This window comes from Podarcis liolepis (genome assembly GCF_965112155.1).
Source record: "Podarcis liolepis genome assembly, chromosome: 4".
Lineage (NCBI taxonomy): Eukaryota > Metazoa > Chordata > Lepidosauria > Squamata > Lacertidae > Podarcis > Podarcis liolepis.
The window spans coordinates 97,140,168-97,157,111 of NC_139558.1; the positions used below are offsets into that span (position 1 = coordinate 97,140,168).

Genomic DNA, 16,944 nt, shown 5'->3' on the forward strand with positions numbered 1-16,944 from the left:
TTTTTGGGAAAATGTTGGCACACACTAGCTACCTTTGCAACTCCCCCACCTCTTGCGCTCTAAAAAATAAAGTCACATTCGTGTGGAAGAATAATTAGACCTGACCTGGAGAATACTTATAGCCATCTCTTATGGATTTTTTTTAAAAAGCTCTGTTCCTTGAAACAAGTCCTGGCTTGTTTGAAAGCCACTAATCGTAGTTCCGGTTCCTCTAGAATGGGAAGCTACAGTTAATTGCAGTTTTCTAGTTTGTTTCTCTACTCAAGCAAAGAGAGGAGTGAATGTACAACACTTAGGCATCTCCTTACTAGGACTTAATTGTGCGAACGCTCTCAGGAACTCTCCTTCGGGAGCAACAACTATTCAAGGTGTGCTTTTCTTAACAAGTGGTGCAATGCCAAAGACTCTTTTTAAGCTGTTCCCAGCAGAAGAGTACTTAACAATGCCTCACAGTTACAGGGATTCTTGCTTGAGGAAAGTCAGGGACATGGTCACACCAGGCCATTTTAAAAACAGCAAACAGGCTCCAAGGAAAGCATCTTGGTTTCCCTTTGCCATAGGGACATAATCTGGGGAAAGCAAGGATAAAACTTGTCACCGCTTGTCACTCGAAAAGTCACCTGACTCCCCACACCATCAGGATATAAAGTACAAGCTGCCCCACTTACCTGCGACGCACAAATAAGCTATTATATATCGTGTTTCGAGGCCATCTCTGTAACTCTGAATTGCACCATAGATTGGAGGTAGAATGAAAATCAAATTACTAACGGTGTTCCCTGCATGAGAAAAACAAACAGCAAAGCGAAAAGGGATTAGCAGTGACTAAGGAGCAAACTTTAGACGATTTAAAATCTACTCAGCAAAAAAGAAGAGAAAAAGACTTCCAACAATACAGAGAATAAAACAACTGAGGTTATCCCAAGCTTCTCTGCCCTTTTTAAGAAGAAAAAGGTTTATTTTTCATACAAGCTGGTATTGATGAAACATTCAAAATGGCTATTAAGAGCTTTCTTGAGTTTCTACGGTCTAGCACAGGAGATGATATGCAAGAATAACTCTTATTTGTAGTGTAACATTTTCCCTTTAAAATAAGCGAAGGGATTGCTGCTCCTCACAATCATGCCACTGGCATTTGAAAAAAGATAACACAGTTTTATTGATAAAGATCTCTCAGTAGCTTCAAGGAATGATTTCTAAAAACCATGTTCAGTGGCAGCAGACAGGTTACCTGACGTCAGGGTCAGGTAACAAGAGGTCCAGCATCGCCACCTTGCTATGCTCGAAATTAAGGAGGATCTCTAAAGAGATTTTGCAATCTCTTTCCGCAGGGCCTGAAAGACAGAGCTGTTCCGCCTGGCCTTTGGTTTGGACTCAGTCTGACCCTTATATTTCCCTCCCCTTACGGATTTGATCCACTTTTAAAATGAGGCTGCATTTTAAATTGCATTTTAACCTGTATTTTAAATTGGTCCCCCCCCATTATGTTTTTATTGTAATTTTACTGGTGTTAGCTGCCCTGAGCCCAGCTCTGGCCAGGGAGGGTGGGGTATAAATAAAATTTATCATTATTATGCTAGACTGGTGACTGGGGGTGGCCGCCGAGACCACATAACACCGGTCTTGAAAGACCTACATTGGCTCCCAGTACGTTTCCGAGCACAATTCAGAGTGTCGGTGTTGGCCGTGTATCTGAAGAAGTGTGCATGCACACGAACGCTCATACCAAGAACTAACTTAGTTGGTCTTTAAGGTGCTACTGGAAGGAATTTTTTTTATTTTTTTGGTGTTGACCTTGAAAGCCCTAAACAGCCTCGGCCCAGTATACCTGAAGGAGCGTCTCCACCCCCATTGTTCTGCCCGGACGCTGAGGTCCAGCGCCGAGGGCCTTCTGGCGGTTCCCTCCCTGCGAGAAGTGGGGTGACAGGGAACCAGGCAGAGGGCCTTCTCGGTGGTGGCACCCACCCTGTGGAACGCCCTCCCATCAGATGTCAAAGCAATAAACAACTACCTGACATTCAGAAGATATCTTAAGGCAGCCCTGTTCAGGGAAGTTTTTAATGTGTGACATTTTTGGTCTCTGTGGAAGCCGCCCAGAGTGGCTGGGGAAACCCAGCCAGATGGGCGGGGTACAAATAAATTATTATTATTATTATTATTATTATTATTATTATTATTATTATTATTATTATTAAGCCACATCCAACCAGCAACTCACATCTTTTAAAGTGTTCTTAACCACAGTATCATAGAACTGTAGAGTTGAAAGGGACCTCAAGGGTCTTTTAGTCCAGCCCCTTGAAATGCAGGAATTGCAGCTAAAGAATCCCTGATAGATGGAGACCCGAGGAGAATTATCACCAAGGCTAAAGTGCCGGAAAAAATGTCCAATTCCAAGGCACACTTTCAGGTGGCTTACTAAGTGTTTGCTTGCCCACTCTCAGTAGTAATAAACATTTTTCATGTATAATCTGGGCAGTAAACATTTCCTCGCCCATTCTTTCAAGGTGGAGGGGAGAAAGGCACTATGAAACTGTTTGGAGGTAGTAGAATCAAGGTAAAGGTATTTTGGTAGCTTAGAAGACATTCTTCAAGTAAGCCCCGAAGCGTGAGGGTGGCTGGCTGGGTGAAAGAAACTCTCTTTCTCCATGTGCTACTAAATGCCATCAACACAGGCATGTATCAAAGGAAAATTTCATGGTGGCGTGGCGTGCTTCTTTGACTTGCCTTGCTCCATCGTCTTGGGTGCTTTTGCACCACACAACTAACCGCCCCAAAGAAAAGAAGTTCAAAAGGAAGGTATAGTTCACCTTGCAAGCAGGCACGGGTAAATAAGGGGCAGCAGGGTAACTTGCCCCATGACAAAGGGCGGGGAGAACACTTGCATTTCAAGCCATATACAATTATTCCTCAGGAGCACCTGAGCACTGAAGGCACAGCCACACCATAGCTTTCGAATTGTTTTGTAGAAATAAGCTCGCTCTCTCCGATGAAAGCTCGGAGGTGTTATTCAGGGAGGGTATCTCAAATAAAAATCTCAGCGCCATCACAAACTACAATTTCCTGGCTCCTTTGGGGGAAACCAATACACTTATCCCAATAGAAAATACACCTAAGTTTTCTGCAGGTATATGCCCTATGGTGACTGCTGTTAAGTTATAGAATCATAGAATCATAGAGTTGGAAGAGACCACAAGGGCCATCGATTCCAACCCCCTGCCAAGCAGGAAACACCATCAGAGCACTCCTGACATATGGTTGTCAAGCCTCTGCTTAAAGACCTCCAAAGGAGGAGACTCCACCGCACTCCTTGGCAGCAAATTCCACTGTCGAACAGCTCTTACTGTCAGGAAGTTCTTCCTAATGTTTAGGTGGAATCTTCTTTCTTGTAGTTTGGATCCATTGCTCCGTGTCCGCTTCTCTGGAGCAGCAGAAAACAACCTTTCTCCCTCCTCTATGTGACATCCTTTTATATATTTGAACATGGCTATCAAAGTTGGGCCTTTGTAAATAAATAAATAAATAAATAAATAAATAAATTTATATGCCACCCATCTGACTGGGCTACCCCAGCCACTCTGGGCAGCTTCCAACAGAATATTAAAACTATGATAAAACATTAAAAACTTTACTATAGAGCACTGCTTTCAGATGTCTTCAAAACTTTCTTGGTTTCTTGGAAGTAAGAAAGTCAAAAGCACAAATTTGTAATTCCTTTTTTTTAAAGGTGACTTACTTGAGGTACATTGCTATATAACAGACAGTCATACCTCAGGATGAATACGCTTCAGGTTGAGCGTTTTCGGGTTACACTCTGCGGTGACCCGGGAGTAACGGAACGCATTACTTCCAGGTTTCGCCGCTCGCGCATGCACAGATGCTCAAAATGACGTCACACGCAAGTGCAGAAGTGGCAAAACGCGTAGATCCGTGTTATGTTCATTTCAGGATGCGAACGGGGCTCCGGAACGGATCCTGTTTGCATTCAGAGGTACCACTCTATTTAAAAATGTTCTTAAAGATGCACTACTTTCTTGTGAGGTGGGGAGGCCATTTAACTAGACTATATCCAAGAGCAGGATTTACGGAGAAGTTCCACCCTCCGCGCAAGGGAATCTGCAAGGGGCACCAGTCCTGGGCACCAGTCCGACTTTCCTGCTCAAAAGGAGATGGAGAATGGTTTCAAAGGGTTACCTAAATGTCCAACAGAACTGAACTAGACACTTTCAGGGGCATTCTAAGGCTTTACCTTTTTTTTCCTTCCTAAGCAGAGAACTATTCCCTACATGGTCTGCATCATTTCAAGCGACACACCCTAAAGCTTTCCACACCTGGGAACCACCTTTACATAATGGAACACCCTTCTCACGTTTTCTCCCCGAGTCCAAATTGCAGTGCTGCGGTTGGTGCAAACCCCCAATTGGTCCTGACACATGAGTTGAAGGCCAATGGTTTAAAGCAGATCTTGAGGGGAGAACGATCCAGCTACCAACATGAAACCCGTGCCTGCTTTAAAGCATGGCTTGAGAACATTTTCTGCCAGAATGGGAAATACCCAAGGGCGCCAACTTATAAAAAATATTGGGGGGGGCCCATACCGGGGTCCATACTGGCGGCAGGATGGCAGTGGTGCTTTTGCATGCAAGAACTGGCCTGCCCTCCCCAGGCTTCGCGCCGGGAGGCGGCCACCCCCTCCTACCAACGTCACCTTAGCCGAACCCAGAACAAAAGGCCCGCTCCGGCGGCGGGAACTCCCGTCCCCTCCATTCTCCCCTCACCCCGGTCCCTCGCCGGCGACGAATACGCCGTTCCTCGGCCCCGCGGCTCCATTCCTTTCTAAAGTCCCGCCGCTGGGGGTCTTCCTCTGACTGACCGACCTGCCCGCCCCTTCTCAGGAGCTCCTGGTCACTTTGGGAGGCGCGCGCCGGAGTCCCCTGCGCGGTTTTTGGCAAGGTGCCTAATAATTTTATTAAATTATTGGGGGGGCAGAGCCCCCCCAAACGAATTTTTGAGGGGGCTCGGGCCCCCTCAGGCCCCATGGAGTCGGCGCCTATGGAAATACCTGTATGTTCGGGTCCCTTCCAACTCTACAATTCTGTGACTTTTGGTGAAAAGGACCCTGCCACACACATAGAAATCTACAAATGACACATTTCCTACATGGAAACTGACCTCCGTGCAGGAAATTGAATCATCTGAAGTTGCCTTTGACTGCTTTCGTGAGATATGTTAACTCCCCACTCCCCCATTTCCTGCACCTGTAAGATGCTGTTACGCAGACACACACTGTATATGGTCAAATGTTAACACTTTTGAGGGTACCAGTTTTGCACTGCCAGCCTAGCTGCATCCATTAGTCGCAGCATGGCTCACGCTGCCCTAAAAACTCTGAACGCTCAACAGGAACCTTTCAGACCCAAGAACACAACCTGACAATAGCCCACAGGTGGCTTCTCGTCATAAAAATGCCATTCCCCCATAACCCCCGGGGGAAAAGAGTCAAGGCATGGCCACATTGTTCCTGGAAGAAAGCTCATTCTTGAAAACAATGTTATCAGGCGTGTGCTATTAAGGGCAGAGAAGTATCGCAAACCAATTCTGCACAGCTTAATGGAAGCCGGCGGATTAGGCAGGGAGAGTTTCAGCAACTAAACCAGAGACTGAAGAAATCCTGGCCACAAACAAATGAACTTTTACCTTTGCTTGTCTAGCTTCGCTTTAAGGCAGCATACCTCTGCTTCAGCTACTACAGTGGTACCTCGGGTTACATACGCTTCAGGTTACATACGCTTCAGGTTACATACTCCGCTAACCCAGAAATAGCACCTCGGGTTAAGAACTTTGCTTCAGGATGAGAACAGAAATTGTGCTCTGGCAGCGCGGCAGCAGCGGGCGGCCCCATTAGCTAAAGTTGTCTTCAGGTTAAGAACAGTTTCAGGTTAAGAACGGACCTCCGGAACGAATTAAGTACTTAACCTGAGGTACCACTGTAATGATAACTGATATTTAAAATATGATGCTGATATTTTTATATTTTTTAATGTGGATAAAAATACTGGTTGAGATCCAACACTTCACAAGCTGCGGTCTAGTCATGCAAAGGGGCCATCTCCTTGCTAAAGTGTCCTGGATATCCACAAAAGCTGCACCAGAGGGTTCGGGGAATCGGTTGCATGGGGGTCTAGAAGGAATTCAGAAATCAATCACCAGGTTGCTCACTGGAGCAAGACAGTTTAAGCATACAGTCAAACCTCAGCTGCCGAACGTCTCCGTTTCAGAACATTTCAGCTCCCAAACGCTGAAAACCCCAGAAGTAAATGCTCCGGTTTTCAAACATTTTTCGGAAGCCAAATGTCTGACACGGCTTCCGCTGAGTGCAGGAAGCTCCTGCAACCAATCGGAAGCTGTGATTCAGTTGTCGAACGTTTTGGAAGCCGAACGGGCTTCCGGAACAGATCACTGTATTTTTCGCTCTATAAGACGCACCAGACATGACGCACCTAGTTTTTGGAGATGGAAAACAAGAAAAAAACTATTCTGAATCTCAGAAGCCAGAACAGCAAGAGGGATCGCTGCGCAGTGAAAGCAGCAATCCCTCTTGCTGTTCTGGCTTCTGGGATAGCTGCGCAGCCTGCATTCACTCCATACGACGCACACACATTTCCCCTCACTTTTTAGGAGTGAAAAAGTGAGTCTTATAGAGCAAAAAATACGGTACGTTCGACAACCAAGGTTGGACTGCATTACACCGAACCTGGCCTGACTGCCCTGACTGTCCGTTTCCAGGCCCAATTCAAAGTACAGTGATACCTCGGGTTAAGAACTTAATTCGTTCTGGAGGTCCGTTCTTAACCTGAAGCACCACTTTAGCTAATGGGGCCTCCCGCTGCCGCCACCTCGCAATTTCTGTTCTCATCCTGAAGCAAAGTTCTTAACTTGAAGCACTATTTCTGGGTTAGCAGAGTCTGTAACCTGAGGTAGCACTGTACTGGTTTTCCCCTATAAAGCCTTAACAGCCCAGAACAGCAAGGACCGCCTCTCTTGGACTCTACGCTAATCATCTCTCTTGGACTCTACAATAATCCTCGTTTACCCCCTCCATGAGAATACAGAGGGTGGAAAAACAAGAACAGGCCTTTCCTGCGGTGGCTCCGAGTGTCCGCAGCCTGTTTGACAAGAGGTGATGACAGCGGCAAGGAGGTCTTGCTGGAGACCTTCCTTCATGGTGCCTGCCGACTGCTCCAACAGCTACAACTCAGAATAAAAAAATTCCTTCCAGTAGCACCTTAAAGACCAACTAAGTTAGTTCTTGGTATGAGCTTTCGTGTGCATGCACACTTCTTCAGATACACAGATCACATGTGTATCTGAAGAAGTGTGCATGCACACGAAAGCTCATACCAAGAACTAACTTAGTTGGTCTTTAAGGTGCTACTGGAAGGAATTTTTTTATTTTGACTATGGCAGACCAACACGGCTACCTATCTGTAACCAGCTACAACTCAGGAAAGCTTTCTAGGCACCTGGAATCTCTACAAAGGACTCCGGAATAGCAACTTCTGGAGGTGAATTGCTCAGCCACCACTATGGTTCAACGATCCAGGCATCACACCAAACCACCGTTAAGCTTCCTTAACCGTGATTTTTAAATGGCGCATGGGAAGAACAACTGGTTGTGGCGGTGTATCATTTGTCACGTATTTGCACAAGATGCACGAGTTCTAAATAAAGCACCCGTCATGCAAACACTCTATTACAAGAAAAATAATAATCAGGATTTCCATAGCCATTTGAATAACTAGCTTTCTTCCTAAGCTGCTCACTTGTCCTGTACATAATAAAAACACATTCTAAAACTGCCTGCCCGCAGTGGATGCTGTTACGCAAGAGGGGATAAGCACCGCCACACGTCACATGATATGTTGCAGCAACACAACATCTATGCGTCAGGGAAATCGGCAGTCGGGCAAAGAGTCCTCCAAATATTTTGGCGGAGCAACCAGAGAAGTTCAGAAGGAAGCTTTCGCTAGGTTCGAAAGCATGCCAGCTTTTATACAGCTTTATGCAATTTCATTTTGCTCACTAAGTGGCAGTTGCTACTTCCAAGTCTCTGAACTTTTCCCATCCAAACAGCTGGGGGCAGGAATCTCACACTGCAGGTGCTGCCAATTCGCCACCCAGGATTTCTAAGGTGGATAGAGAGAGAAGGCAAGCAGTTCTTTACTCCAAGCCACCCACATGCCACTATTCCTTGGGTTAGCATACGCTTTCGAACATGCGGTCTCCCTTCAGTTCCCTTCACTAGCGCCCAGAAGCCAGCAAAAGTGTACCATATCCATAGCAGCCGTCTTACCTTCCCTTCTCCTTTCCTTCACCCCTTTCCTTATTCTAATTTTAAGATTTCCACTCTCTGACCTTAGTGAAATAGTGCAGAGAACCATTTTAAAACCTGGCACATCCACATGAATTTATGAATGGTGATGGTGGTTCCTGGAATTTTTAAATGGCACTGAGAAAAAATGCTCACTGCCTTAGGAAATTGGCACTACATTTTGTGAATGAGGAATGGGGGTGCACGTACAGTGGTACATTGGGCTACATACGCTTCAGGTTACATACGCTTCAGGTTACAGACTCCGCTAACCCAGAAATATTACCACAGGTTAAGAACTTTGCTTCAGGATGAGAACAGAAATTGTGCTCTGGTGGCGCAGCGGCAGCAGGAGGCCCCATTAGCTAAAGTGGTGCTTCAGGTTAAGAACAGTTTCAGGTTAAGTACAGACCTCCGGAACGAGGTACCACTGTATTCCTGTATGGTAACTGGTAGTGGTGACACTGAGAGGAGGAGCTCATTCTGGAATATTAACAATACCACTTTGGTGACTGACATATCCATCTGGCTGACCCCTCCAGCTTTCTTTAGCAGGTCAGCAGAAGAGCTTATTTTCTCCATTCATATCTTTCTCCAAGGAGTACATGGTTCAAACCCCCCCTCCCAGTAAATTCCTACGACGACCCTGTGATGGAGGTTAAGAGGCTGCGACTGACTCCAAGGTGAGATTCATGACCCAGTGGGGACTTGAACCCAGACCTCCCAGGTCCTAGTCCGACACTCTAACCACTACACCACACGGGCTTCCCAGAGTCCTTCTGCCATGAGGCAGCTCTATAAAGTGAGTCGGTAAATAAATATGGGAAAAGCAAAAGGTCACGTAGAGAAGGATCTGAAATATTTTCCTAGAAGCTTGAATTTGTGTTACTCTGAATCGCCTGCTTTTCTGTTTTAATGTGCTGTAAACCGCTTTGAGATTTTAAAATATAAAATACAAAGTGGTATAAAGATGAAATTAACAGCAACTCATCCCCTCACTGGGGGGAGGGGGGTGGTGCCTAGACATATCATGGCGGTACTGGGTTTAAGGTACCGTTTGGCAATTAGCATACAGTGGTGCCTCAGGTTACAGACGCTTCAGGTTACATATGCTTCAGGTTACGGACTCCGCTAACTCAGAAATAGTACCTCGGGTTAAGAAGTTTGCTTCAGGATGAGAACAGGAATTGTGCTTCAGCGGCGCAACGGCAGCGGGAGGCCCCATTAGCTAAAGTGGTGCTTCAGGTTAAGAACAGTTTCAGGTTAAGAACGGACCTCCAGAACAAATTAAGTTCTTAACCTGAGGTACCCCTGTATATCTGAGGATAGCTGGCACAGCTGAGGTGGCCGGATCGCAACACAAGCAGCAGCAGCAGGAGAAACAGAAAGTGCTGCTTGATCTTAATTAAAAAAAGACAACATTGCAATAATGCCCCCAGAATAAGCCAACAGCTGATTTCCCTTCTTGTGGTTTGGGTGGGGTGGAGAGGAGCCAGCAATCTCCCTCATATTCTTGCCGTCGCTCTCTTTCCCCTGCATGCGCGTTACTGAGAATGCAGAAGAACGCAGTTGTTTCCCAAACCCAAGATCCTTCTGGAGACGCCAGCTATTGAACCCGGGACCTTCAGGATACCACTCCGCTAAAGGCTCCCTGTCTCAGAAGACAAGAGGCAAAAGGATCCCAAGGCACGGACGCTTGCAAGCGTGAGCGGCAGACACTCCTACACTGCCTGTGTGACCCGCAGGGCAACCGCAAAAAGGTTGGCCATAGCTGTGTCATATCGCCTTCAGAATCAGGATATGGCAACCACGCTTTTAGCTGCAAGACAGAATATTCAAAAGCAGGTTGGTTGAAACTAACGTCATGCCCTACTGAAGTGTTTAATCTACTAAAATATGAATGGAAATGGCATTGGACACCAAATAAGTCGATATTTTAGCAGGAAATGCTATGGAATGCCTAGATTCCACACATGTGCACATGATATGTACAGTGGTACCTCGGGTTAAGTACTTAATTCGTTCTGGAGGTCCGTTCTTAACCGGAAACTGTTCTTAACCTGAAGAACCACGTTAGCTAATGGGGCCTCCTGCTGCCGCTGGAGCACGGTTTCTGTTCTCATCCTTAAGCAAAGTTTTTAACCCGAGGTACTATTTCTGGGTTAGCGGAGTCTGTAAGCTGAAGTGCCTGTAACCTGAAGCGTATGTAACCCGAGGTACTACTGTATTTAATTTACAGTGGTGCCCCGCAAGACGAATGCCTCGCAAGCGGGTTTTCCGTTTTGGAGGTGCTTCGCAAAACGAATTTCCTATGGGCTTGCTTTGCAAGACGACAATGTCTTGCGAGTTCCTGCTGGGTTTTTTCCCCTCCCCCCCCTTTTTCTAAGCCGCTAAGCCGCTTATCAGCTGATCCAATCAGCAGATAAGCCGCTAAAAGCCGCTAATAGCGCTAATCCGCTAATCCTTCAATGGGCTTGCTTCGCAAGACGAAAAAACCGCTAGACGAAGAGAATCACAGAACGGATTCTTTTCGTCTTGCGAGGCACCACTGTACTGGATTTGCTGCCAGAAGATGATCTCTACTCTGCATCAGATGCTGCTGTATTATCCATTTCACTGTTGTTTAGTTTAACTTGTTTGTTTTTATCCTGTAAGCCTCCCTCAGAACTGCTGGTTATAAAGATCTGAAATAAATATAAAAGCACACAAACGTTCAGAGGCTATATGCCACCAAATGCCAGCTGCTGGGAGGCAAACAGGAGGAGAGTGTGTTTGCCCTCATGGCATGTCAAAGGTCTTCGAAGCTGACCAGCCGGACCTTTGATATGATACAAGGGCTTTCTTGCCTTTTTAAACAGGGAATGGAAGAAAAATCAAAGCTAAATAGTAATTAATAAAGCAACAGGTGAATGAGTGTATGAAACAAAAATAATAGATTTAGCAAAATTTAAAACCACCTTGCCGACAAAGGTCCGTATAGTTAAAGTTATGGTTTTCCCAGTAGTGATGTATGGAAGTGAGAGCTGGACCATAAAGAAGGCTGATCACCGAAGAATTGATGCTTTTGAATTCTGGTGCTGGAGGAGACTCTTGAGAGTCCCATGGACTGCAAGAAGATCAAACCTCTCCATTCTGAAGGAAATCAGCCCTGAGTGCTCGCTGGAAGGACAGATCCTGAAGCTGAGGCTCCAATACTTTGGCCACCTCATGAGAAGAGAAGAATTCCTGGAAAAGACCCTGATGTTGGGAAAGATGGAGGGCACAAGGAGAAGGGGACGACAGAGGACAAGATGGTGGGACAGTGTTCTCGAAGCTGCCAGCATGGGTTTGACCAAACTGCGGGAGGCAGTAGAAGACAGGAGTGCCTGGCATGCTCTGGTCCAGGGGGTCACGAAGAGTCGGACGCGACTAAATGACTAAACAACAACAAAAAATTAATTTAATGAAGCTGGAAAGGAAAAAAGGAGGGGGAGGAAAGCAAAAAGGCAGCTGAAACCTTGAAGTTAGTACTCTGGAATCTGAAGTACTGATATCCAAACATATGATGTTACTTCTCAAGAATTAGGAACATTCTTGCAATGCTAGAGTTTTTAACACTGGACCGTAAACTATGTTTACATGGTGCTGAAGATCCCACAAGCTAGAACTATTTTTAGGAATTATTCTGAATGATATTCGTGCACCTCCTCAGATACTAAACAACAACTAACTGGACAGTACTTCTTCCTTCTGACAGCACCCAGAGTTCTAACCTTGGGTTTAGAAAATGCCGCAGGCTGAAAACCACAAGGGCACGATCTTAACCACGGATGACTCCCGCGTTGTACCTTGGACAGATTCCAGCTCGGGTGACGGAGTTTTTGCCCATTCAAGGTTCTCCCACTATATCAGTCGGACACAGAACATAATGCTTCCTGACTAACCCTTCGTAGGGTGGATTGCTGAAAGCACGAGGAATTAAAACAAAGAACTGCAGTCCAGCTGATAATATTGTGGGGGAAGAAATGCCTTCCAGGATGAAGAGGAACCAAAGGAACAGTGGCCAGAGAGAGGGGGGGGACGACGACTGCTGAATGGCCAAGGGAGAATCTAGTCCAGAATCCTGCTTCCAGCAGTGCCTAGCCAGCTGTTTCCGGGAAGCCCCAAAGCAGGGCATGAATGCAAAATTCTCCACCCTCCCACAACAATAGCCAGAGGTTAATTAAATGCCGTGGCGGATGGCAAATGATGGATCAATTCTCTATGAATCCCCTTTTCTAAAGCTGTCGAACGTAACACCAAGCACAACATCCCACAGCATCAATTCCGTAAGTTAATTATGCACTGTGTGAAGAATCTTCTTTTGTTCAACCAGCAATTTCACTGGATGATCCCAAGAGACTTTTTCCTACTCCATGCAGTCTGTCACGTCCCCATATCTGTCATTTCCCCCCTCTAAACTAAAAGCCCCAAATGCTAAGTTTAGCCTTTCCTCTTGAAGACACAGTTCAAAATCCTTTGGTTATCCCTTTTCTACATCTTTTCCAGCTCTGATACACCCTAAGTGAGACGAGGCAACCATAACTACATAAAACATTCCAAATGCAGCTAATTCAGAGGCAGAATTATACCGGCAGTTCATTTTCAGTCCCTTTCTTGGCAGTTCCTTTTGCTGAAGTTGCTGTTTGTGGAGTAGTGAGCTATCAATGAGAAGCCCAAAAAATTATTTCCTGGGTAATCACAACCAGTTCACACCATATATATATATATAATCTTAAAAAGCAGAGACATCACCTTGCCAACAAAGGTCCATATAGTTAAAGCTATGGTTTTCCAAGTAGTGAAGTGAGAGCTGGACTATAAAGAAGGTTGATCGCCGAAGCATGGATGCTTTTGAATTATGCTGCTGGAGGAGACTCTTGAGCGTCCCATGGACTGCAAGAAGATCAAACCCATCCATTCTTAAGGAAATCAGTCCTGAGTGCTCACTGGAAGGACAGATCCTGAAGCTGAGGCTCCAATACTTTGGCCACCTCATGAGAAGAGAAGACTCTCTGGAAAAGACCCTGATGCTGGGAAAGATGGAGGGCACAAGGAGAAGAGGACGACAGAGGACGAGATGGTTGGACAGTGGTCTCGAAGCTACCACCATGAGTTTGACTAAATTGTGGAAGACAGGAGTGCCTGGTGTGCTCTGGTCCATGAGGTCACGAAGCGTCGGACACAACTAAACGACTAAACAACAACAACATGTATGTGTGTGTGTAATTAGGTTTCTTTGCTGCTATGCACATCACTTCTGAAGTCTCTTACATTGAGCCCTGTTTGTTATCATGTTGCCCATTCACCCAGTTTGGAGAGATTCTTTTGGAAATGTCCAGTCACCTTGAGTTTTCCCATCCTGAAACCAAACCTTGCTACCTTGCCACTCATTCCCAACTTGATACAAATAAATGGTCTCAATGTAATCCTTGGGAGACCTTGCTCTCTACTTCCTTCCATTGTAAAAACTGCCTGTTTATGTATACCCTCTGCTTCCTGTTGGTTAACCCCTTACAAGAAAAGACCCGTCCTTTTATCCCATGATTTACAAGCTTACTCAGAAGGCTTTGGTGGCAGACTCTGTCAGAATCCTCTGAAATGCCATGTCTAATGAATTGCTCCATCTACACTCAGGAGTAGGCAACCTAAGGCCCAGGGGCAGGATGCTGCCCAATCGCCTTCTCAATCCAGCCCATGGACGGTCCGGGAATCAGCGTGTTTCTACATGAGTAGAATGTGTGCTTTTATTTAAAATGCATCTCTGGGTTATTTGTGGGGCCGGCCTGGTGTTTTTACATGAGCAGAATGTGTGCTTTTATTTAAAATGCATCTCTGGGTTATTTGTGGGGCATAGGAATTCATTCTTTTTTTTTCTTTTTCCAAAATATAGCCCGGCCCCCCACATAGTCTGAGAGACGGTGGACTGGCCCAAGGCTGAAAAAGGTTGATGATCCCTGACTACACACTTGTTGACATACAGAATTAATTCTAAAAGCTTGGAAAGGCAAGGCTTCCCTCTGCAGAAGCCATGCTCATCCTTCCTCAGCAACGCTGCTTCTTCTCTACCAGGGGCTGGGAATATTTTGCAGGGTCACATATACCAGCGGTGCATGGGGCCAGCCAAAGGGGGTGGGTGGGTAGAGAAATGGGCTTTGTACAGTGGGCTACATTCCAGCCACACAAAAGTCAAAAATGTCAACACACACCTCCCTCCACTCAGGAAAGCAAGAGACATTATCACAGGATTTACTGTTGTATTTAAACCCACTTTTCCTCTAAGGAATTCAAAGTAACATACGTGGCTCTCCTCCACCCCATTTTATCTTCTGTGAGGTGGGCTAGGCTGGGAGACTGTGACTGGTCCAGGGTCACCCACTGAGTTTACTGGTGGCTGAGTGGGGGATTTGAACCCTGGTCTCACAGGTCCTAGTCTGACCCTCTAACCACTCCACAAACTGCTTAAGAAAGTGTTTCAGTCAGACAAAACACTTGAGGAAAATGTGAAGCAGGGCGAGTGAAGGATGTGGCTCAGAAACCCTGTTCTATATGTTGAGTATCTCAGGTTTAAATAATGCCTTCCCAAGACAGATGTTAACGGATGTGTCATTTTCATCAATTTGCCCGCCCCCCCGAGTATCTTTTTAGGGACTGCTGTTACACTGGCCAATTTCAAGGCCTCTAACAAGGAGGTTTTAACGACAGGTTTGAGTCCTTGTAAGAATTATTGGGTGTAACTGTTCTTCTTGCACCTGATAGCATCTCTAACACACCTAACTCTTCAGACTTGGAATGCTTGAATTGCTCAACGTTTATTCTCCATGTACCTGCTCAGATCTCTGCAAATGCCAAGTGACATCAGCCCAAGATTACTCTAGGACAGACTTGTGCGGCTGAGTCACAAAGACCCAACGCTGTCATTTTACCAGCAGAAATGGCATGTCGGCTTAGAATCACCAGAACAATAACACTCTGTTGAGTGGAGCAGCCTTCAGAGAATAGGGCAGGGGTCAAAATTTCCCCAGCCACAAAGGGTCTGAATTCAGGCACGTGCCAGCATGCAACAGCTGCGGTTACAGCAACCATATTCCTACTCTTTTTACTAGCAAACCATATCAAATGCCGCCTCTGCAGTATGTCGTGTGGGGTTCTAGCTAAAGCTATGATGATGTGGCCTCACTAAAGGTTTCTTGGATTTTCCAAGCATCTGTTCTGCAAATCTCCTCCTCCAGCCTTGCTCGCTCTCTCCCACATACCCAGTGGTTTCATTGCTTCACGGTGTGGGTTCGTAGTTGAAGATGGCACATTCATATGGATTTTTTAAACTGTATTTTACTAATTTTATTACATTGCATTCTACTGTATTGCAATTTGAATTTGATGAATTCAACAATAAAATACAGTATTTAAGAAACAAAAAAAAAGCAACAAAAATGATCTAGCACTGCGAATTGCAATTGCCACAAGAGGCAGGTGGTCTGCCAGGACCCTCACCAATTTTCAAGCGGTCCATGGGGAAAAGAAGTCTGGGAACCACTGACCTAGTCTGAGGGAATGCAAGAATGCTTACTGTTTATGAAGAGCGACTGCTTGTTCAGGCTACGCTTTCCCTTGGCTGTTGGCCATAGTTGGGTAAAAAGGGGAATGGTAGAAATAATGATCTGACAATTCGGACCAAAACTTGTGATGTGGTTTCCAGGACTGTGGGAGAAGCCGCTAACCTGCAAGAGTCTAGCAACACGGATCCTGTACAGCTACTGTACTTTCCGCAATGGCAAAACTGCACAAAAGCTTCCCTAGGGATTTGCACCAATATTCAGCTGTTCTAAACTTTAATCAACGCCACCTGGTATTCATTTACATGTCTCAATTCTGTATTAGAACTGCAAGTAAAATCTGGATACAGGAAATCATAAAATAATTCAATCTGGACAGGGTAGCATTCAATCTGAACTTTAAGTCCCTTTTCAGGAACGGGCTTGAAAATTGTGCATGGACAAAGCTTGAACTGCTAAACGAATTAAGGTGAGCCCCTAAGAAGTCCAAAATGGCAATTTAGGTCCTCTGGGCATTCCCTGACCCTAACTGTTTTCAAAAGATGGTGCAAATACAACTTATTAACTAGTCCAAGTATTTCTTATATAAAGGATGGCGTCTAACATCATTGCTACATTATACTAATTTACCTATTAGACTACAACCAATCAGAAAAGGCAGGAATTTTTTTTACATAATTTATAGTTATATATTGCACACATTGGATTTCAGTCTTTGTGTCTGGTAACGGAGGTGGCTGTTTTTTATGGGGTAGCTGTGACTTCCACTTTAACAATTGAAGGGTTTGATAGTTTACCGGCATTAACTAGGCTACAGGTCTTGATGAGACTACAGCTAGTAACTTATTATAAGAAGAGTACATAATTCTTATAAATGTTGACTGCTTGTTTGACCAGAACAAAGTGTGCTTTTGTCCATGGACCCCTTTGGGGTCAAAGTGGTGCAGCACAGAGTGCATGGCAGCAATCCTGTACAAATGTAACCGGGAATAAGTCTTA

At 45.4% G+C, this 16,944-nt stretch overlaps 1 protein-coding gene and 1 long non-coding RNA gene across 3 annotated transcripts in view; both read right to left on the reverse strand.

The window, feature by feature from the left end:
* Positions 1-16,944, reverse strand: part of LOC310705448 — a 91,351-nt gene that overhangs the window by 33,410 nt on the left and 40,997 nt on the right. The window lies entirely within an intron of this gene.
* The window catches only part of ACER3 (alkaline ceramidase 3), a 58,339-nt gene that overhangs the window by 33,410 nt on the left and 7,985 nt on the right, over positions 1-16,944 (reverse strand). For both annotated transcript variants that reach the window (XM_083499979.1, XM_083499978.1), the window contains exon 2: positions 669-779. In XM_083499979.1, coding sequence (XP_083356105.1) covers positions 669-779 — 111 coding nt within the window. The remainder of the gene's footprint in view (positions 1-668; positions 780-16,944) is intronic.